Here is a 24,040-nt window from a genome sequence, read left to right as displayed (position 1 = left end):
ATTTAGCCTTGATTGGTAGACTAAGAATTATCCTAAGGTGAGTTGTTTGGATCAATGGGCTAATGCTCACACTCTCTCATTCCCACGCCTATGTGTGCGTGCAGCCTCACCTTTTTTGTCCCCCACATAAATTAGCCCCATTAGAGCAAGTATTATGGATTGCTGCAAGCTGGCTAAATCTTACGTGGAGGAGAGAGAGAATAGGAGAGAGAAGAAAACGGGCACATACCTTACCGCTGGCTGAAACCAGCATTCGAACCTCTGCTTGTGGGTCCTGAGCGAGTCAGACGTCTGCCAGCAGCTCGCTGCAGGCGAAAAGCGGGCGTCTGGGCCGCGTAAGCAGCCAGCCGGCCGGCTGCATTATTGATCCTGCCCTTAGCACCTCTTGGAGGGACTAAGGATTTGGGGGGCTAATTCACTTCAGCTCAAAATTATCTCACCTGTTTGAATGCATGAGAAATAATTTAGGGCTAAAAGGTGAGGGCTAAAAATTATCCCATGTATCCAAATAGCTGGAGGAGTTTGAGTTACTAAAGAAACATAGATCCCATTTGGATCCACCAAGCCAATTCATTAACTGATTAGCTGGAATTAGCTTGCTTGAATATTTACATTCTTATAAGAGGTTTAGCTACGCATTAGCTGGTTCTGTTTGGATTGACCATGGCTAAAATTAGCTAACTACTAATTAGTTAGTGGATCCAAATAGACATATAGATTGGAACCTGACAGCTACTAGCCACACATGTCTTCGTAGTTTGAGTGTTTCAAAGGCAGAAAGAGGCATACTCTTCACGTTCTCATATTAGTACTATAGTAAGTGTATTTTTTTTTAACGAACCACACAAAATAGTGCGTATTGATATAGCTGAAAAAAATACAAGACTATGATCTTGGAAACCATATGCAGGCAAAAAAAAACAATTTAAACTTGCCTAGTTGGAGGGACATCAATACGGGTAAAACACCTCCATTCGAAACGGCATCCGGACCGAAAGCCTTAACGCGGCGTCCACCAACAATCTCATTCTCATGTAGTCGCAAAACCTCTCAGTGTAACCACACACTGATAGGGACTCGATGGAAAACAGACTGCACCACACCAAGAAGACCACCGTCATGCGGGACTCTTCGCTACAGTATTGCAGCAATATTACACTCCACCTGACAAAGTGAAACCACTAGATTCGAACATCTCGTAAGCTATTTCGCAGTCGCCACTATAATAACACAAACGCGCGGAGCCTTGCTACGCCCGCGGTTGGACTGTAAGTGTAATTCTAATATACTAGAAGCTAACTGTAACTAAGATATACTAACAAACAGACGTGTTGGAACCTGGAGGACATAAAAACACTTGGATTTCTTGTTGTTCATGCTACATGCAGTACGGTTTGAGTTTCGACTGTATCTGGTAGCAGGTAGGCGCCCAGTCAGCTACATGCTCATGAGTCAATGGAAAGATGACTTTCGATTGAAACAACATCACATAGGAAGCACCGAGTCAGTGCACCTTGGCCCAGTTGCATCCCTGTTGGGGGCCATAACTGAGCCGGTGAGTATAGGCGAGCGGGCTGGTTTCTAGGCCCATCTCCAACGGCGGTTTTTTCTTTTTTATATTTAAAAAAAATAAAATTTCAAAAATATATGTCGGTTTTGGAAAATTTCAAAAATATACCCCGGTCGCCCTATGGGGGGGCGACAGGGCTCAAATGCAATTTTTTTTCTTCAAATTTGCAACGAAGTCCCTGGAGAAAAAAAAAAGAGGGGGGCCTGTCGCCCCCCCAACGGGCGACAGGCCCCTGTCGCCCACCCCAGGGGCGACAGGCCAGTGGGCCCGCCAGGGGGGCCGGTCGCCCCTCCTGCGGGCGACAGGGGGGGCCTCCCTATATAAGGCCTCCCTCATTCTGTGGCAGAACCACCTGAATTATCCCGGCTCAAGTGCGCAGGGCGTCACCATAAAGGCAACACTAGCTCAAACGCACTTCAAACGGAACAATTCTTGGTCTGTCGGGTAACGTCCCAATACAACCACTGGTTCTCGGATCGAACAAGCATACCCCGCACGAAGGCGAGTCCAGAGATATTACAACCACAAGTTTACAACACAGGCATAAAATGATTACAAACCAGTTCTAAAACATTATTACAAGTACAAACTTTAAAAAACAGTTATACAAACCATAACTTTAACTTCAGAGTTTGAAAGCAGCGGAAAGAGACAACGATGGCTACAACACGTCGCAAAAGTATACCAAGCTAGTCCAAGCAAGGTATCACTCGTCATGGTCATTGCCGGCCATAGATGAATCCCACTCTACAGACCAGCCAGGAGGCAAAGAGCAGGGATAGGTCAAACTAGCGACCTGGTCCTCAAGACTCGCACCTGAAAAAGGGTTTCAACAGCAAGGCTGAGTATTCTAATACTCAGCAAGACTTAACCGTCAACGGGTATAAGTAGCCCACTATAGCTAGACTATGCAAGGTTTGTGAGGCTCTGGTTTTTCTTTTTGCTGAAAAGCAATAAATAGTAGATCCTTACTTTCAAGTTTTAGCTTTCAAGATTCTAGTAGATTAACCATTCTATGTAAGCAACTACTAACCAACCATGGTGGAACTTCTAAGCAAACATCAAGATTAATAAGAATATTGTTGCTCTTGTTACTCTGTGTGGCAGATCAATTAAGCAGTCTCATTTCATCGTGAGAGGCGGACGATTCTGAATCGAAATTCAACCTTGCAAGGATAAACCTAACACACACGCTTGAAGCACCGTCGAGTCACTTCCAAGCAACCGTTGACCTTTCTTTCCGGCTTGTGGATAGGGTCACTCTCCCCGACTACAGGGCTCCAAGGTCCACCCGTGCCCGGTCCACCCTTGTCCCTTGAAGTCGTAGTGTTGATCAACAATAACATTTAAAAACCTATCTCTAAAGAGAGAGTGAAAGGTATATCCACTCCCCGGTCCAATCGGCTACTAGGCTTGCCGCGTACCATATTTACGGCATGTGGCTAGTACTTTCAAAAACTTAACCGGCACTACCACACACCGCGACCTTAGCAAGTTCATCAACACAGACGGGGTATCACATAAGGTCATGATATCGAACACAACCCCGTCCGTCGTCCTTATATTGATAACAGAAAGTAAACAACCAATTCCTATAAAGCTCGCGAGTGACAGGCAATCACTCGACTTTTACCGGTCCTATAAGTTTAGCAAGTAGTCGAACTCAGGTCTAGTGTTCAGTACATAGGTTCCTAGGATTATGCATCTAGGTTTTCAATTCAAATCCTAAGAACTGTAAATGCACAAGTAAATAACAACTGTAAATGCACAAGTAAATAACAACAGTAAATGATAATAATTTGAAATATAGGTTATGTCCGGGACTTGCCTTCTCGGTAGTTGCTAACTATTTCAGCGCTAGGCTCTTCCGAACTTTAGTTCGGGGCTTCAGTTAGTTCCGCAGTGTTCGCTTGAGCTTCGAGATCACCTCCGACAGATTCCGGGATCAGCTCGTACGTCCCGTCCGATAAGGCAGTCGTGTCTATATGCAATGCAAGAACAACATTATAAACAAACATGGGCAATCGTTTATAGAGTAGTTAAATAACAAATTTAACTACACAAGGCATCATGATCAATAGCACAAAAGAAGTTAACTAACTTCATAAAATGAGTGGTGGTGATTTCCTATACGATTAAATCATGGTTTGTAAATAAAACAACAACTCAGAGTACAAATAGTAATAAAATCTACCAAAATTACACTAAACAGAACATGAACAAAGTAATCTACCCTACAAAAATAATATCAAGACATGTAACCAATTAATCACAATAAATCATTTATGCAGGCAACACCTAGTACAAGCTTGAATTATACAGATCAAAATAGATCAAAACAGAAGCTCAAAATTTAACAGGAGATCTACACAGGGATGATTTATCTATTGTGAATTTTTCATGATTTTATCTACACAGAATTAATACTGAGAAAATGAACAAAACAGACATCAGTTTAGCAAGATTCAATTTTATCTCCTGTTCTAGTCATGAACTAAGGCTCAAACTTCCTGGACAAGTTAAGATATTCCAGAAGAACACTCAGGAATATTTTCACGATTTATTAAGAACAGAAACTATTTACCATGATTAAAGTCTACTAAACAAAGATTAAATCAAATAAATAGCTACACAAGAGAACTGATCATGAAATTTTTATAACAAAGCTAGTGTAACAAGAGTAAACTACCACAAAAATTTCATAGCTATACCAGCTTTCAAGCATCAGATAAGAAAAAGAGTAAATAACTAGTATTTATAAACCTAGTAACACAAATCAAAATCTACAGCAAAAACTTGCAACTAAAGCCTAACCTATTATGGTTCTAATGCATAGAGCTCTTCAAGAGGATTCCAAAACATCAAGATTTTCTATTTTACGAATTTTCTACGAATTGATATTGATTTTCAAAGTTCACTGAAAATCATAACAAAGAAGTCCCTATACGCACTATTCATCTGAGTCACTGACAATTCAAAGAACACCCTGGGTTTTCTTTTCTTTCAACTCGGGGTCCTTGGCCCGGTTTGGGAAGGGGAACAGGGGAGGGAGCGCCGGATCCCGACGGCGTGTGTCGCCGGCGGCGAGGGGAAGGGGGCCAGGGAGGTAGAGGGGACCACGGCGCATCTGTAGAGGGTTTTGGGTGGGACGGAGGTGGACTGCAGCGGCGGCTCGACGTGTGCCGGCGGTCGGTGGCGGAGAGGACTCGACGGCGAGGGGGTTCCGGTGGTCGAGGGTGGAAGAGAAGGGGCTGGGGAGCTGCGCGGGGTTGAGGCGAAGCTAGAGGTGGGGTCTATTTGGGCCGAGCGACTGTGGAGGCGCGGCTCGACGGCGGGCTTGAGGCTCGCCGGCGTTCGGTGGAGCGGCGGCGGTGTTCCGGGGTGTCTGGGCAGGGAAAGAGCGAGAGGGCGAGGGAAACGGAACGAAGAGTCTTTCCTGGAGCCGAGGCGCGCGCGAGGAAAAGGCGAAATCGGGGTTCTCTCCTGGGCTATCCACGGCGGCGTTCGCGGTGGCGGCCGCCTGGACTCGTCGGGGTGGCGTGGCGAAGGGAGGGGGCACCAGCGCGATGGCAAAGGGCGTTGGGAAGTTTCTGGGCGACGCGTGGAAGCCACGAGGAGCAGGAGGTGGCGCGGGGAGGCGGCCCAGAGCGGTGGCGGGCGGCGTGGCGCTGTCGGCGGTGAGAAGCAGAGAAACAGAGAGGGGAAGAAGACAGGGACCTAAACGCAAATTTCCAAAATTTCAGGGACCTAAATGTAAAACACGGATAACTTTTAAACTAAATCTCAAATGAAAAAGTGCCCAACATGAAAGTTGTTCAATTTTTCAAGATCTACAACTTTGATGTTGTGCAAAAATTTATTTGATCAAAGATTCAAGAGCTAATTTTAAAAACATGGAAAGGATTTTAAATTCCAGGAATTTTGTCTTTTTCAATGTATTTTCACTTTAAACATAGACTTAAAAGTAAAATTTGCTGCCATGTAATAACTGCTCTGAATTTTGCAAAAACACCCTCCACAAAAGCTATAATTACACAACCTATTCAACATAATTATAGAAAGGGCCTTGCATAAAATCATAATTACACATAGAACCTTTTTATATTTACAAACAGATCCTTTTTCAAGCAATTCAAGCACATGATGCATAATTTTGGTTCCAAATACCCTAAGTTGGCTATTTAAAAACCTGGGTCGTTACACATTCCCTCCCCTCATTCCCTCCTCTCATTTGACCTCAAAAAATCCAAAAAAATCCAGAAAAAAGAGAGGGGTGAGAAGAAGGGAAGCGGCGAAGCTCTGCCGAATTCCGCACTTGTGATCTACCGGTAACTTTCGTATAAATTCGTTGATATTGTATAACAATTTAATTTAATTAGCAGATTAGCTGAATTAGATTTAGTGCTTTAGAACACTGGTTTAGTATTACAATTTGAGTACTATTACAGACTTTTTCAAATAAAATAATTATACATTAGAATAGAATTATGATAGTACCTTATTGATATTGCAGTATAAGACAATAGAATTATAACAGTACCTATATTTTCACGCATCGATTTGGTATACGATATGTGCATTGCTTAAATTATGGTTTGTTATTTGGCGCACCACACTATAGCGCCAATGTCTTCGTCAGGATCAACCTACATTCCGTGGAGCAAGTGTAAAGCCACCGTACCCAAAGGAATTAATGTGCCAATGTGCTTCTGCGGTTCGTTATGCAAGTTCATGCAATCTGAGGTTTTAGGAGATGACTACGGTATGAGGTTCTTTATGTGTGAGAACTACGAATATGATCCACCTAAGCTATATGGCAAAGACCGGGCCAAGGTAGCAGGATAACATACGCTATTTTTCTATATGACCTAACATTGAATTATGATTCTAACTTGTGTTGGACAAAGTCTCCTCCGCCTCTTTGTGATTTTATGCAGTGGTTCGACACCGTGCAGTCGCAGCAGGCAAAGGACATTGTGGAACAAAAAGCAAGATGGGCTGCAGAACGTTGGCGCCGAATGAAGCACGAGGAGCAGCAAGAGGAGAAGCGCAACAAAGAGCAAGAAGAGATCCGCAAGAGGATGGAGGAGGTGGATCGTAAGGCGGCGGCCGAACGTGAAGCTGACAGGGAGAGAAAGCGAGAGAGGGCACGCCGTGCGAAGGAAGCCGGGCCCGAAGCAATTAGGAAGGGCAAATATCCTAGGTGCACTCAGTAGAGTAGTACCATGTAATCCCGGCATTTTACATTCCATAAGGCATGGTAGGTTTAGATGCAACAAGAAATTATATTGTCGCGTGCACATGCCACTGCAATTAGTTGTTTATGTTTTAAGTTAAGAGCTTAACTCTGTGTGTTGTAGCCTTTACCATTAATTTGCAGTTGTAGCCGGGAGTCTATGAAATCTTTGAACTTTTCCTTAATATTTTCGGAGCTTTTCATGTCACTAGAATACTAAAAAACACACATTAATATAACGATAAGAATTAAGAACTAAGAAATACATCAGGGTCTACTGCTAAAAAGCTCAGCACGGCGATCACAGGTTTCCCAAATGTCGCATTGTTTGCCTAGACATACGTGACAAAAGACGACAACCTAATAGCAGTGCTCTTCCAACATTTCAAAAAGATGTGACAACACGGCAACCACACCAGCTCACCTTCAAAGCATTCTCTCTGGCGAGGACGACGGACCTGTCATTCTACAGCGAAGGTCTGTGGCGTGTAGTGGGGAAGGCGGCATCTAGGCGCGATCGACCGAGCGGCAGTAATGCAGTGCTGTGAGTCTGCATGCACAGAGATGCATCGAGTAGTGAAATTATGACGATTAGGCCGGTGCCCTGCAGTGTTCCGGGCGATGGGATATGTCGGGGCAGTGCAATAATCACGAGTGAGCGCTGTAGAGCGTGCAAGTGCTGAAGTCATGAGCAGTGAGACGTCGTGTCGTTGTTTAAAGTGGGAGGAGTGAGCGGTGTTGAGCGTGCGAGGGTACGAATCAAGAGCAACGAGAGGTCGTGTCCGTGTTTAAAGTGGTACGAGTGAGCGCTGTGGAGCGTGCGAATACTATAGGCTTTTCATGTTCATTTACACTCCACACTCCGGTTATCAGACATTTATGCGCCTATAAATACTCACCAGTTTGTGAACTCCCAGCACCACTCAAACACCAAAGCTTATTGTATACCCAATGTCTGGAGGTGGGTCTAGCGGGAAGAATTACTATGGTTTTGGGAAAGGAAAAGGGGGAAGAAAGGGAGACCCCATAATATGGGAGGGGCCTCTTGGACCTGATTCCTTTCCGGAACCAGTGTTTGAGTTTCCGCCACAGCACAAGAGTGAATTTACCAATGAAACTCCTCTTCGACAATACGATAACCGTAGAGAACCGTGGCCAAAATGCAGACATGGTGACGACTGCTTAGTGCAGATGTGCACCGACGGGATGGATGGCGGTCGGCGTTTCTTTAAATGTCCACACGCATGGGTAATACTTGGTTGTTTCATTTCTTTATCTTCAATGAGACACCTTACCTGGAATTTGTTTTGCAGTCTTCCAATGCTCCAGAAAACTGTGGTTTTACTAGGTGGGTAGATCCTGCACCAATTGATTCTGTTCAGGAGTTCATCGAGTACCTCCAGATAAAGATCTTTGATCTGGAATGTAAGGTGAACCATTATGAGGAAGTGAGCGAGGGTAACAAAGACGACGAAGTTGATGGTACCAGCAATGCAGCCGGTTCACAGGATGAACCATGCACTATTCCTTACTGCAACTGCCCTTGTCACAAGAAGAAGGGCCATGCGCCTCCGGCACCACCGCCTGCACCACCTGCAATGGGTGGATACTGCGGAGAAGGCTCAACACAGTTTGCTACGTGGGGGTACGGCTACTAGGACTACCCTAGTGCTAGTGACATGCTGCATCATTGTGTTTATTCTGTTTTTTTAAATTACCTAAGGCATGTTAGGTTAGTCCGGAATCTGTTTACCGTAGTTTGCAACGGGTTCTGACATGCCACTGCATGTGTGATGTGTGTTTCATTATCGTTGTATTATGATGTAAAATTTGGTGGTTCACATTATTACTTCTCGTCACCCCTCTCTTTTTTTCTGAATTTTTAGTCTCAAATGACAAAGGGAATGGCGGCGAATGATGGCCAGGGTTTAAGCAATAACGGAAGCAGCAGCAATTAGTGGATTCATGTTGAGTTCCTCGTGTCAAAAAAAAAAAGAAATGGTTAAGGATAAAATCAACCAAGAAATTATTACTTCGAACTTCTAAGCTCTATTGGTAGAAGTAACTAATAAGTACAAATAAATGATAATCGAAATCGTCTGAATTGCTTCGAGATCTCGTTTTTAGTTTCTAATCATTATAGGTTTGTGAAATCTGCATCTACCAGACATCCGCGCTGACAAAAAAGTTTATAGTTCGAAATCACATGAAAAGTAGTTTATCTAGTATCATCCTTTAGAGGCCGCATCGCCCACCAAAATTGACATCCGACACCTTCCGTAAATTTCATGATAATTCGAACTCGATTTCCAAATCCTTCTGCAAATATATCACAATAAATCTTCGGACGCTGGAGGAATTTTATGAAATTCAATAGGCTTTGTTGGCTAGGCAAACACAGGACCCTGTCGCCCCCCCCCCCCCCCCCGGGCGACAGGGTCCTGTCGCCCCTGGGGTGGGCGACAGGGGCCTGTCGCCCGTTGGGGGGGCGACAGGCCCCCCTCTTTTTTTCCAGGGACTTCGTTGCAAATTTGAAGAAAAAAAATTATATTTGAGCCCTGTCGCCCCCCATAGGGCGACCGGGGTATATTTTTGAAATTTTCCAAAACCGACATATATTTTTGAAATTTTAATTTTTTTAAAATATAAAAAAGAAAAAACCGCTCTCCAACAAGGCGGTGGTCGGCCCCGTTGGCTGCGTTGCGCGGAGAAGCTAGTAGAGAGCCTCGTCTTCGATCATGGCGCACGCCGCGCCGGCCGGGCAACCTGCCAGGGCATACCAAACACCGAAAGTCCGAAACACACGGCCCCGAACCAGGAACCGGTAGCATCAGCTCCATCGGGATGGCCGATGGGTCGTTAGCAAATCTGGCCCAGAGATCTACGCCGTACGTGCTCGTTCTCTCGGTGCAGGCCCGGCGCATGTACGGATGTCCATGGTGACGCCGTGTGCTTCGGCCCTGGCACACGCAGATGCGGCCGGCGCGAGGGACATGGGGGCACGCGGTTGCCTCAGGGCCACGTACCGCCCCTCGCGGCCTTGCTCACGCTGGAACACCTCGTCGCGACCCGCGCATGCACATGCACTGCGAGCTCGATCTCCACCGCTTCTGTTAAGAAGGGTGGCGGGGGCAGCGCTTGGCATCCGACGGGATGAGCTCCGAGTCCCGTGGACTCTTCCGGTCTTCCCCAAGGACGCACGACGACGGGGCGTGGCATGCCCACACGCCTCAAGATGAAATCGAGATGAGATGAAATCATGAAAACGTACAAGCAAGCAACTTCACTTCTACTAACATTTATTCATACCCAAACTTAGCACGAACGTCACGCACCACGCAACACGAATTGTCACGGCGCTAATTTTTACGCCCACGCACGCACGCACAGCCTGAATCATAAACCAAGCCCTCGACGCGCCACGCCGCCGTCACAGCTCACGCCACCGGCGGCGGGCGTGCGCGCGCGCATCTACCCATTATTGTGCCCGTCACTTCGTCACTAGCTGAAGTTGACGACCGAGCGGTACGTGGCGCCGGGCGTCCAGCCGGCGGGGATCACGTCGCTGGCGACGAGCGTCCTGCCGGAGCCGGAGGTGACGCGGATGGAGAAGGGGGCGCGCAGGGCGGCGCCCGAGTCGTACCGCCACACCGCGCCCCACGACTGCTCCATCGGCGCCCACGCCGCGCCGCCGCCGCCGCGGCTCTGCATGAGCTCCACGGAGCGCAGGTCGCCGTCCCCGGACTCGTACTCGATCAGCACCGCCAGGTAGTTCGGGTTCGAGCCGGCGTCCACCTTGAACGTGATCTCCGTCCCCTGCCAGTGGCACGGCACCCTGCATGCAAAAAAAAAAAGAAGGCTGAGCGGTCATGGACGGCGCAAAAGGACAGGAAGAGACGCTCCTAGCCTGGCCTGTCACGACGGCCAGGCTACGCGAGAATGTCTGTACGCGCACCCTGCATGCGTCACGTCACGGTCACGCTGTGTTTGTGTTATTGTGTATGTGCGTGCGTGCATGCGTGAAGCCACGACGAAAAGCTAGTGATCCAACGGAATGCACCGAAAGCGATTACAGGCATTGTGTGCGACACGAACACACGTGCACACAAGCTAGTGATCCAGGTCGATCGTGCGCGCGCGAACAGGGTTAAGTACAGCTTAGCTCTGCTGGTCTTACCGGGTGTACTGGATCTTGAGGCGGCCGGCGGCGCGGAGCTGGTCGGCCTGGCCGGGCTTCGCCATGGCGCCGAACGCCGTGCCGCTCAGGTCGAAGTGCACGGGCTCCTCCAGGCACGCGCCGCCGGGGCACTCGTCGGTGAGGACCACCGTCACCGGGCTGCCGGAGCACGCCGCGTGCCCGGTGCACCTCGCCTGCGGGAATAGTATTGGCCCCCCAACGGCGTCATTAAGTGAGCAGTACAATAACATTTACTACAGGTGAGATTCTCTTTTTTTTTCCTCTCTGTTTTGAAACGGTAAGCGACTAGAAACTGAAAGGTGTATACGGCGTCTTATGTACGACGAGCGTGCGTGGACGGATGGTCGGACCTGGTAGCAGGAGCCGCAACCCTTGCCGCTCTGGAAGATGGACGGGCTGCCGGCGGCGATCATGGACGCGAACGGCGGCTGGTCGACGGCGTTCTGGTACCCGCACGCGCCGCCTGCACAACGTAATAGATCGACACGCATGAGGGGCAGGCATTGTTAGCTTGTTACATTATCAGCGCAAACTAGTATATATTATATCTGTGCGCGTCCGTGTATCCACAGCATGCCCACGCACGCACCGTCGCTCCCGGCGCCGTTGGGCGCGCCGTACCACGTCGCGCCGGCGTCGTCGGACCAGCCAGAGAGCTTGCGGTGGAGCTCGACAGGCGCGCCGGGACGGAGGAGGCAGGCGAGCGCCGCGAGGGCCGCGAACACGAAGCGAGACAGGGCCGGGGTCTTGGTGGAAGCCATGGCCTGGCCGGCGCCCACGGCAAGCGGAGCGGTGGAGTGCGGGGCAGGGGAGTGGAGTGTGCTACCTGCGTGTGGTGTGGCGGTGGTGTGCCGTGCGCTCCCGAGCTTGGCCGTGGCGTCTACTTATAGGCTGTTGATGGGTAGGTGGCGGGTACACGGCAGAGATTGATCGCCCAGCCACTAAATTTACTCCGTTGATTGTCGGGTTGCGGTGTAGCACGGCCCGCGGATTTACAGGGTCAAATCCGTCCGTCCGAAAATCAAGGTGCAAATCCCCATTTTGGGATTCTGGTATTTACTCCTCTGTTGGAGTGTGCCATGCCCGGCACGCACTTCACATCGCAACGGATCCCAGGAGGAATGAACGGTAGGAGTTTAAGATACTCTAGGGGAATTAGCATCTGGGCGGTCCGTTGATTGTGTGTTACGGATCAGTTGTTTCCGCCGCACGCAGTTGATTGTATCTGGATACTCCCTAAAAAAAGATTCTATCTGGATACCGAGCCATCCATGGCGGTTTTGGGGGTCGATTCGGCCGACTCGAAGCCGTTCGACTCTAGTCAGATTTGGTGAATGGTGAGTGCTCAACCGGTGGGACGATCGATCAGCTGGCGCACCGCGCACCTCCGATCCAGCTGGTAGCTGGTAACCAGAGGACCTCGTCAAGAGGACGGGACGGCAGTTTCCGTTATTTCGGTTGGAGAGACGACCCTAGGAGGCTCTAGTCGTTGCCCATCCCGAGACGGCATGGCTCCCACGCCCCGTCCACTTGATGATCCCCCAAAATCCTCATCAGCCGAGCGTCGCGAGATGAAAAATTTTCAACTCTTCCGCCGCCGTGAATCCCTCGGGAACGCACGAGCTCGCGGCCGCGGCAGGCAAGCAAGCAAGCGAAGCGGCACTCGAGCCGTGATTCTGGGCAGCTTTGCCGGTCCCTCTACCCGCGATGCGCCGCCTGGCGGGCGGATTCTGCGCTCCCGCGCGCAAGGGCGGTGGGCTTTCAGATGACCGGCACGGCGGCACGTCACCGGCGGGCGGCGGCCACGCCGACTCGCACGAGTCTGGTACGGTGGATCGGATACAGTTGAGAAGCAGGGCGTCCTCGTGACCAGGGTCAACATTTTCGGTGGAATTTTGCTGAAATTTTGGTATTTTTTTCGTTTTCGCTATACATCGGGGAAAAAAAATTCGGTATTTTTTTGGTATATTTCGTTTTAAAATTTAAAAATTCAAAAAATTTGTAAAAAAATATGTAAAAATATGATAAAAAACTAGGTGTTTTTCTGAGCGAGTAGCACTTGAAATAATTGAAAAATAAGTTGATTTGGTTGGTTAAAATCACTAAATGGGTTCGGACCTGTTAACGATTAATAGACCCGTTAACCGTTTTAACCTACCCAACGCACCTGGCTCCGCCCCGACGCAGCTCGGCATTTCTCCGGTCCCTTCCTCGCTCGCCTCTCTGTTCCCCTTCCATCCCTCCGCCCGTCCGCCGCCGCCAGCAGCTCCTTCCGCCGCCCGGAACCGAAATTTCGGCGGCAAATCACCGGATCCCGACCGGGAGGGAGCGTATCCCACTGCCGGGAAGGCGCGGCGGCTTCCCGCGGACATCCCGACCGGATTTCGCTGCAGTACCGGCGGAAAACCGCTTCTAGGGGCCGATTTCGACGCGGGCTCCTGGAAAGAAAGGTATGAGAGGTTATTTTGTGATGGTGATGCTTGTTGATGTTGATCTAAGTTAGTTAGTGGTGATATGTGATGAACTTCATGCTGTTTTTGCAATGGGGAAGCTAGGGTTAGAGGAAATGTTAGGATTTGTTAGTTGATTTGAGAGTCTAGTGACAATGTGACATGGAATGTATAGAAAAAATCATTCCAATGTTTTGGATATGAGTTGTATTCAATATTAGTGATGAACTTAAGAGCCGATTGATTCATGTCACCTAGGTATTATGTGATATAGAATAGTATGTAACTCTAAAAGTATTTGTATATATTGACTTGCATTATGCTAGTTTATATGATAAAAAAGAGCACAAATTGTAGGTACTATGTGATATTCATGAACTTACCCGTACTATTTTTCTGTAATTGTAGGACAATGCCAGACGTAGTGTGGGAGCATGGCCAAAATTTCTGTAATCAGGGGAACTCTTCCAAAATTTTCAAACCATTGCTCAAATGAAAAAGTTACTAAAACAAAAGTTGTAGATCTCGAAAAACTGAACAAAGTTGGTATTCAAAAGTTTTTCATTTGACCTCGGGAACAGTAGGAAAATCACAAATGACATCATTTTCCGGTCGAAAATCACCGAATTTCGGTTGAAATCACCGAAATTTCGGTCGGTATTCATCGGAATTTTATTTTTTAAATTTGAATTCTCTTTCCGTTCGGAATTAGCGAATTTCGGCGAAATTTCGGCCGAAATTTCGTTTCCGGCAGTTGGCGGGATTCGGAAAAAAACGGTAAACCCTGGTCGTGATCCGTCCACTCGGCCTCGGCGAAATGAGTTTGCGGCAAGCCGGCAACTCGGGGGCAAATGGGCTTCGATTTGCGTGCTGGGCCATGTTGCAAGAAAAAGGCAGCATCGGCCCGCTTACTTTGCACTGGGCTGGTGAGCAGAAATATTAAGATGTCCAGCCCATCATTTCCAAAAAAAAGATGTGCAGCCCATAATTGCTCAAAAAAAAAAGGATGTCCAGCCCGCTCTCAGTCAGCAGGTGGTAAAGTATATTTAATTGTGAACTCAATCATATAAAATTTATATTATAAAAATAAAAAAATTATTGGTTAAAAATTGCAGAATTTAAATCTTGATATGCGTATATATTTTATAAAAGTAGATGAAGGAGTATTTTATTATGTAGCCTACTGATCACCAGGTGTATTTTTTGGGGTGGAGCCTACAACTACTAACAGCAGTTTCTCTTTAGGAAAAATTATGGTAGTGGTGGTGGTGGTGAGCGGAGGGGGGCTAGGTGTATACTGCCTGCAGATTTATTTAGTCAGATTCTTTGAACACATAAAAGATATACATTATCTATTTCCATTAAAACGGGTTAAAATAATATACTTTGATTAGCAATATTTATAATTTTTTACAAAAATAATCTTAAATAGTTACTCCATATTTCAAAATTGGGAACATATCAGGTGTAAACTAATTTCTTCGTGCAACCGTGCAAACTTCTAATCTGGACATATGGTCAACATTCAAGAGGTATGGGGGATTGGATAATTTTACACTTAACCGCCCACCCTAATCACACTTTTGTAAATCCCTCCTCCTACTCCCCCTATGCACCTCCTTGGATGTTGATCATGTGGCTCAGATTAGAAGTTTGCATGGTTACACGAGGAGATTGCTTTCTACCTGATATGTTCCCTTCAAAATTAAGATGATTTGACTCGGTACTCTACTCAAAATTAGGCTGTGATGTATTATTTATGTTATATTATAATGTTTGTAGCAATAAAATCAAACCATAAGATATTATCTACAAATGAGAATGAAATAATATTATATACTTTTGTAAAGAACCAAATTTCATCGCGCTACTAACGCCGTGGGATGGCACCGTGGGGCCAGTGGGCTTGTCACACAAGTGGAACTAGTAATGGGCCTTTTATTATACGGAGCAAAACGGGGCCATGCTGCTGGCCCTTACCAAAGTGGGCCGCAATATCATGGCGGAACTAACTGCAAGCGTCTTTTTTATTTTTATATTTTTCAAAAACATTTTTTTATAAAAATATATTTTCAATTTCACAATTTACAGTTTTGTACCCCTACCGCCCACCAGGGGGCGCAGGGGGCCTGCCGCCGTCCTGCCGGGCGGCAGGGACTTATATGCAAATAAAAAAAATTATTTGCGCTGTGGCCTTTGGCGGGAGCCTACCGCCCCCCTGCCGGCGCGGCCGGCCCCCTGCCGCCACTCCACTGGGCGGCAGGGCCCCTGCCGCCCGGCAGGCTCCCCACCACTGTATAAAGTCTTCTCCCCCCTCCCCCCTCATTTGATTCCCGCGACATCCAGAGAGCGGGAGGGAGAGAGGAGGGGTGAGGGAGGGAGTTGTAATGGCGAAGTCCTGCCGGATTTTGGATCGTAATCGCAGGTAATAAATATTTCTCAACTTTCTCGATCTAAATTATTTGCATGTTTAATTCTATAATTAGTGTATGCAGCATTAATGATATTTTAGTGATTTAGGTAATATTTTTAATATAATTTAGGTAGAATTAAGATTAGTTTTAAGAAAAACTAATTAGGTTTACCAACCAATTTTGTGGTATTGATTAGTTGTTTAATACGAGAAATTTTTTTGAGAAATAGTCAGAAATTGTAGAAAATGCAAGAAAATGTTAGAAAAGTTTATGAAAATGTAAGATAAATTGTAGAAAATGCAGAAAAATTTAGAAAAATGTTAGAAAAATATATTTATTAAACTATATTGTACAAAAGCTGTAGGAAATGCAAGAAAATGTTAGAAAAGTTTATGAAAATTTAAGATAAATTGTAGAAAAATGCAGAAAAATTGTAGAAAATACAGAAAACTTATATTTTTCTGTGTTAGGTATGGCCGAAGATACGTCAGCTCTACTTGACGGAGTCATAGACTCGTCGCACCGGTCCTTCCTTTCAATGGTTCAGCGCGTGAAACTTAACGTGCTGCGTCCACGTCCACCAGCGGAGTTTGTTCCTGTTGACCCACGATGGGTGCCCAGGTGATATGTCGTCGGATTATGTTTCTAAGAATACGTTTGTTTCGTATACGTTTCGTACATAATGTACTTACCTTTGATCGTTCTATTTTCAGGTTGAGTGAGGCTGGTCTTCTTACTATAGGTCGTCTTGCTGAGAGTGGTTCAGTAAAGCTGGACAGGTCCCTACTGACGGCTCTGGTTGATAGATGGAGGCCTGAGACAAACACCTTCCACCTCCCTTGTGGGGAGATGACACCGACCCTTCAGGACGTTGCGATGCTGTTGGGTCTTCCTATCAGTGGGGATGCCGTAGGGCCTCGCGTCGTCCCGCCTACGTGGTTGGACGATCTAGAAGAGCGTTTTGCAAATATTGACATCGCGATTGACGTAGAAGAGCACCCAAAAGCAACAGGGCCTGCCAAGGCATGGATCCTACAGTTCCAGGTACATACGTGGCGCTTGGGTCGACAAGGGTGCAGCCTTGGGTAGATGGCTGGGACCAAGCAGAGGACAACGTGGCGCTTGCGACCCTTGCACACACGGAGGCTTCGTACAGGGCGTACCTGAGCTGGTACCAGCCTCAGACTCGTTGCCGCTTGATATATGCTGACATGCAACCACAGCCGCATGTTGCGACAACACAGGATGGCTACGCACGACATAGGGATGAGGACATTAGCTGGGGCGGTGAGTCAAAGTTATCATCGCTTTTCAAATACTTTGGATTACAGTGTTAATGTCTTTCTTTTTCTTGCTTGCAGTTTGAAATGTACAGGTTGATGAACGTAAATGACAGGGCGAATTTGATGAGGATTCGAGCGGGATCTATGATGGATAGGAATGAGCAAGAGTCGGCCTGGACCCGAATTTCACAAAGAGCCCATTCCATGCTTGAAGCTTTTGGTAGCCGGACGTCGTACGATGACTCGTACGGTTCGTCTCAAGCCTCGACCTCGTTTCCTTGTGGTCCCACACAGCAGCAGCCTTCCCAAGCACCTTATTGGTCTCAGCAGCATTATCCAGGCACGTGAGGATACTTACTGACTTCCTACTTTGAAGCCAACAATTAATTCGCAGTCCATACAGGTGATGCACACCCACCTTATCAACCTCACGGAGGGACTCAGTTTAGTACCATGGCACCAGCTGCAGGGATGTCATTTCAACCAACACAGGCACCACCATGACCTTTCGGTAAACATATAGTACATATCTTAATTTCAATTAATTATGGTATGAAGTCTAATTATTTTTGTATTGACATATAGGATCACAACAGTTATATGATGCGGGACCTTCTTCGTATTACCCTACGGCGACAGCAGAAGGAACGCAAGGTAAATACCTAATCAGTAGCCCGAATTTATCATGTTCTTCTTATTTATATGAATATTTTAAATAATTTGAACGGTTTACAGGATCGCACCACCAGCTTCCTGATATGGGTCATTCATCGTATCCACCACCAATAGGTACTTATGATGAATATGTACCCAAATATATGACTTATAAGACGATGATTAAGATATCTTAATTGCTACTGTATAGGGCCCACACAGGATACATTTGAGGCGAACTTCGAAGATTGGAGTCGGTTATTTTCTACACCTAACCCGCAGGCAGATCCTACCTTCCAGACACCTGTGCCCACCGGACGTCCAGATAGAGACGTAGGGCCTCCAGAGCGACACACCTACTCTACAGACCACGTCCACGCTCAGCGTAAAAGAGGTCGACATGGCCGGGGTGGTTAGGAGGTGCTTCTAGCTGTTTCTGTATTTTTGTTATGGACATGTCAACATGTTATACTTATTTCGTTCTCATACATCACCTATTTCGTTCTCATTTGCGTATGTGTGTGAATTGCTAGCTTATACTTTTCATATTCATGTTTTTTACTAATGGTTTTTATTTGTATCCATATCTAAAACATATCTAAACACATCTAATGGGGTACTGTAATTTTGCGGGGCAGCCTGCCGCCCCCCTGCCGGGCGGCAGGCCCCTGCCGCCTAGTGGAGTGGCGGCAGGGGGCCTGCCGCCCCTGCAGGGCGGCAGGCTCCCGCCAAGGGCCACAGCGCAAATAAATTTTTTTTATTTACATATAAGTCTCTGCCGCCCGGCAGGAGGGCGGCAGGCCCCCTGCCGCCTCCCTGGCGGGCGGTAGGGGTACAAAACTGTAAATTGTGAAATTGAAAATATATTTCTGTAAAAAATGTTTTTGAAAAATATAAAAATAAAAAAGAGGCATGACTACAGCGGTGGAGAAGGCCAAGCGCACTTTTCTTTAGGCTGATTAACTGGGTTAGAGAAGTGGTTGACCTGGGCTGGGCTGGGCCGGCCCGTTCCTCGAGAAAGTCACGCCGACGCCGCTACAATTACATCAGTACATACACAGGGCTAAAATGTACAAACTTTTGTGTTTTTTAACTTTTTTTTCTTCGACACGAGTCAGTCAGAAACTGCACAAAACGGACCAAGTGTCCAGATAGCAGCTGAGGTGAGCCAATTGATTCGAAAAAAAATAAGATCAGCTTATTGATTCAAAAAAGAGGAGAGAAACATGAGTTGAATAACCCGTAATATATTAGATTAAGATTGAGGAGTACTAAGACTGTGAAATAAATAATCGAGTCGAAGGAATGATGATGCATCGTGATACTCCTCATTCTCTCTTTTTTGGCATATCAGTAAACTTAGTACTCGTAACACTTTGATAACATTTACATTAAGATTAGCCTAAAGAGAGCAGAGAGCTCAACCTAATGCAATGCTGAAGTACACCCACCCAGAGCAAGAGCCTCGCGTCGTCGGCGATACCTCATCGTACAGCAATGAGTACTAGAAGACTTGACGGTGGTACTAAGTTACTAACTACCTCCAACAAAAAAGTGACTACCTCACTCTCCCTCTGTAGTAGTAGTGTACCTCTCATATCTCAACAAACGAAGTCCAGGTGTTCTAGGCAGCTCGTGAGCGGAAGGAACAAGGGCGCAGTCCATTTCTTGCAGCCGAAAACGAAGCGTTTCTCGAGAAAAGAAATAATCCCCCGGCCGCTAGAGCGGCGCCCCACCAAGCAACGGAACAAACGAAACTAACACGTTGCACGCCGGGACAAGGAAAGGATTTCAAAACGCTCGTTCGCCGCGCCCCCCACCGGGCCACCACCATACACGCTCCTCACCGAGTTCAGTTCAGCCACACTCTGAAGCGGTGGATGGAACTGGAAGCCTGAACTCACCGGTCGCCAGACTCGCCACATCGCTCGCGGTGGTCTTCTCTTCTCCCGCCCCGCGCCCCCGCGCCTGAGGCCGTCATCCGTCAAGCGGCAAAGGCAACGCCAATTTCCAAATCCCAAAACCCCCCACAAGCCCCCGGCGGCGTCTCGTTCGAATCCTCAGATCCCCAACGCGCCGCGCGCCACCGGAATCGCCGCCCGCCCGTCGCCAGGACCCGAATCGGAGAGCGGCCCGCCTTCCCGGCCCGCGCCGCGCGCCACCATGCGGCCGCGCGGCGCCGCGCCCGCGCCACCCGCTGGAGCCGCCGAGCCGGGCGCGGTAGATGCCTGAGCCGGGCGGTCGCTGCCACGGCGACCTCGGCCTCGGCAAACGCCAGCTGGTCAAGGGCTGGCCCGACCTGTGGCTGGCCGCGGGGGACGCGCCCAGCCTCCGCGCGCGCCCCATGGCGGCCGCCGCGCCGCCGCCGCCGCCCGAGCCCGACCAAACCCTAGCGCTCCCGGACGCGCTGCTCCTCCGCGTGCTCGCCTGCCTCCCGGAGCCCCACCTCACGGGGGCCGCCTCGCTGGTCTGCAGGCGGTGGACGCGCCTCGCCGGGCGCCTGCGCCGTCGCCTCGCCGTGCGGGACTGGGGCTTCGTCGCGCACCGCCTGCCCTACCGCTTCCCGGACCTCGCCGACCTCGACCTCTTCCCGGCCTCAATCGCCGCGCCCACCGCCGCGGCGCCCCACGCCGCCGCCCCGCTCCTCACATGCGGCGCGCTCTCGCTAACCCTAGACACCAGCGCCGACCCGCCGCTCGGCGCCTGCCGGTTCCTCGACGACGACGCGCTCGACCGGGGCCTCGCCGCCGTCGCTGCCAGCTTCCCCAACCTCCGCCGACTCTCCGCCACCGCCGCCGCGGAGTCCGGTGGCCTCATGGCCATCGCCGGCGGATGCCTGACGCTGCAGGAGCTCGAGCTCCACCGCTGCACCGACCTCGCCCTCCGCCCGGTCTCCGCCTTTGCGCACCTCCAGATCCTCCGCATCGTCGCCGCGTCCCCTGCCCTCTACGGGACCGGTGAAGGTGGCGGTGTCACAGACATCGGCCTCACCATCCTCGCCCATGGTTGCAAGCGGCTGGTGAAGCTAGAGCTTCTGGGTTGCGAGGGGAGCTACGACGGCATCGCGGCTGTGGGGCGCTGCTGTGCCATGCTTGAGGAGCTCACCATTGCTGACCACAGGATGGATGGCGGATGGCTTGCTGCGCTCGCTTTCTGTGGGAACCTCAAGACCCTGCGCCTGCAGGGATGCAGCCGGATTGACGATGATCCCGGGCCGGCAGAACATCTTGGGGCTTGCCTCACGCTCGAGAGCCTGCAGCTGCACCGGTGCCAACTGCGTGACCGTCGTGCCCTCCATGCCCTCTATCTCGTCTGTGAGGGTGCCCGTGAGATTCAGGTCCAGAATTGCTGGGGCCTGGAAGATGATATGTTTGCCTTGGTTGGCCTATGCAGGTACCTGAACCACCAATCTAAATATCTAATTACTTAAGTGTATTATTTCTGGTTTCCTGATATAGTAATGATTGCATAATGGGGACAGCTTTGTGCTTTTGACTGTTTCATTCTTCGTGATTTATGCTTATTCTGTGATTGTGACATGCTGGCAACAAATGATGCGATATGTCATGACTCATGACATTTAGGTGATCTATTGGTAGGTGTCAGAAGTCAGGCTGTGTAAATTTGATTACTGGGAACTCATGGACCCCTAATACCAGAATTTGGAGTCACCACTAGTTCAGTGGTGATTGAAAAATAAAGAATTACGTTGAGACTTTGGAGTGCAAAATTATGGCTCCTTGCAAACCTTCTGACATCTGCACTAGGATATCCTTCATGAGCAGATTTTATATGTTTCCTGATGTTCTTGCACCTCTGTGTGACCCTGGAACAAGCACTGCAGCTTGGCATTTGATGTTCAAGTACACTTTGATGGTGTGCTTTTTATCAAACCGGGGACGAAAAATATACATCTCAATAGTGCATGCATGCACCATCCATTCCGAAAATGCATTTATTTGGGGGGGGGGGGGAATCAATATCCTGGAAATGGTGTCACTGTTCAGGAACCCTTTTTGTGTGCCAACTGCCAAGCCATACTGCAGCACCTCATAACTATTCTCTCCACATGGCTAAGCCAGTGATGTCCATAGCCTCATGTTTTATCATTTATGTAGCTTTGATATATAATAGCCTGTGGATTATCTATACGTCACTGAGAGTTTGACTAAATAATGACAATGTGAAACCATGAGATCGATAAAATAAACTTGAATAAGTGGGTTTGATTAAGATAGGAAATAGGTCATTTTCAGTGACCACCAAAAACCATAAACCAAACACTATAACATGACTATTTGAAGCAATCAAGATTTTGGTTATTATATCTTGCACATCGATACTGAATAAATATATGCCTTATTTGATATATGGATGAATGGATGAACAATCTTCATTGGCTTTCCTAGTTCGTTAGTGTTCTAAAAGGGAAAGAATTGACTATTCTCCAGCATCTCATCTACTTATCTACCTGTGTAAGCTACTAACATTGATATTTTTTCTGTCCCATATGAATTTATTAATTCATTATGTTATTTGTGCGTAAATGTGACCATGTCCAGACAGTTCCTAATCTCTGATCTCCCTTCTGGGCTCTGGGTGGTAGTAAACATGAAACATTTGTAAGCTAATGACTTGTATGTGTAATCAGGGACCCATGTGTACATGTGTATTTTTACTCCATGCCTTTGATCGCGGTTCTTCTTGAGCTCTGTTGCCATTTTTGTTTTGTTGTCTGTCTCTCATTTTGATGTATTTCAGTACTCGATGAAAGATACTTAGCTTTGTTTCCTTCTCATTTTTTCTACTTACACTATAGAGGTTTGCAAAACAACACATTCCTGGGTTTGCATAAGAAAAATCGTACCATCTTCAGTGTCGTCACACTTGTTTCACTTATCAAAATACCCCTTTTCGTCCTATCAAAAAAACCCCCCCTTTTCGCAATATAGTATCAGATACAGAACAGTGGATAGGGAAAGGTATAGCTAGCAGCCACAGGTGTACTTCTACTGGAAGCAGTAGGGCAAAATCCTAAATATCCTTAGCTTTCGTCTGGATATTTCTATATTGCCTCTTTGAAAATGCCTGGATAAATATGATCCGCCCATATATGTGTAGAAACATACTATTTGCAGGGTAGAGGATTGGTTATATGTGTAGAAACATACTATTTATCAGACCTGGTACATGATTGTGCCTAACCATAGTCATGTTTTCATCTTGTGCAGGAGAGTAAAATTTCTATCATTAGAAAGGTGCTCACTACTAACAACTCGTGGTCTAGAATCGGTGATCACCTCATGGAGCGACCTGCAGAGCCTAGAAGTTGTCTCCTGCAATAAAATCAAGGATGAGGAAATAACACCTGCCCTTTCAGAACTATTCTCCAATCTCAAAGAGCTGAAGTGGCGGCCCGACAACAAGTCACTTCTTGCTGCAAGCCTTGTAGGGACCGGAATGGGGAAGAAGGGCAGGGTATTTTTCAAAAGGGTATGAAGTCTGATCATCCTGGTGCTCCATTCCCTGCGATGCGCTTCACCTGTTGTCTGCTCTGTAAGGATTGACCTTTCTTGCAGCAGATCTTACCGACCCACCAACGGATCAAAGGGAAGGTGCTCAAGTATCCAGCAGGTGTCACCTCTTAGTTGGCTTGTTGCTAGTCAGGAACTTTGCACGCCCCTCTAAAGTTCTTGGTGCTCAGGAGCCAAATTCGTCGAACTTCAGACAAAGGCAGCCAAATTTCTTGACACTCAAAGGGAAACGTTTGTACACAAAGTCTGGCACCTGTTCTTCAACTTCAGATCAAGTACACATCATAACTAGTCAGAACCTGTAGTTAGAAGCACATTTTCGGTACCAGGCGCCGCGCCCGATTGTGTTTGTACCTGAGTTGTAACTGACAAGCTGAGATTTGCTCTGAAGAGCCTGACTAGAGTATTTATGTATGACCAAAAGCATTCCTTCATTAATTATGCAGACTTTGTTAGCCATTGATTAACTCGATATAACCTTCAGAAAGTTATGCTTTACAACACATGATTTCGCTGTCTAACGATTTTTTCCAGCACACCGCACACATGAGTACCTTATTTCTGTTATCTGCCTTCGTTTCGTTTAGAGGATTACTGTATCTGCCAACCTGACTGGGCTACGTTTCAGGGCCTTCCAAAGAATTTTCCCTTGCTCTATACAAGGACTTTCATAGGCTCACGGCTGCTGCAAAGGCGTTCTC

The 24,040-nt window shown here is 47.7% G+C and overlaps 2 protein-coding genes across 3 annotated transcripts; one reads left to right on the top strand and one right to left on the bottom strand.

Annotated features, from left to right (window-relative positions):
• Positions 1-10,080: 10,080 nt before the first annotated feature.
• On the bottom strand, positions 10,081-11,846 carry LOC120656700 (expansin-B15-like). The gene is made up of 4 exons (XM_039934887.1): positions 11,594-11,846; positions 11,355-11,467; positions 10,984-11,177; positions 10,081-10,641 (listed from the first exon to the last, which is right to left on the bottom strand). The coding sequence occupies exons 1-4, from the start codon at positions 11,763-11,765 to the stop codon at positions 10,308-10,310; spliced, it is 813 nt and encodes a 270-aa protein (XP_039790821.1). The 5' UTR covers positions 11,766-11,846; the 3' UTR covers positions 10,081-10,307.
• A 7,838-nt stretch (positions 11,847-19,684) lies between these two features.
• LOC120656699 (F-box protein At5g51370-like) lies at positions 19,685-23,826 on the top strand. Of its 2 annotated transcripts, none has more exons than XM_039934885.1 (3): positions 19,685-21,198; positions 23,037-23,298; positions 23,385-23,826. In XM_039934885.1, the coding sequence occupies exons 1-3, from the start codon at positions 20,030-20,032 to the stop codon at positions 23,451-23,453; spliced, it is 1,500 nt and encodes a 499-aa protein (XP_039790819.1). In that variant the 5' UTR covers positions 19,685-20,029; the 3' UTR covers positions 23,454-23,826. The 2 variants fall into 2 exon arrangements, with proteins under 2 accessions (XP_039790819.1, XP_039790820.1); XM_039934886.1 differs by having other exon boundaries at positions 19,687-21,198; positions 23,388-23,826.
• Positions 23,827-24,040: the final 214 nt, after the last annotated feature.

This window comes from Panicum virgatum, chromosome 1N (genome assembly GCF_016808335.1).
Source record: "Panicum virgatum strain AP13 chromosome 1N, P.virgatum_v5, whole genome shotgun sequence".
Lineage (NCBI taxonomy): Eukaryota > Viridiplantae > Streptophyta > Magnoliopsida > Poales > Poaceae > Panicum > Panicum virgatum.
The sequence above is the reverse complement of the archived record's forward strand: the minus strand, read 5'-3'. Positions and strand labels throughout refer to the sequence as shown.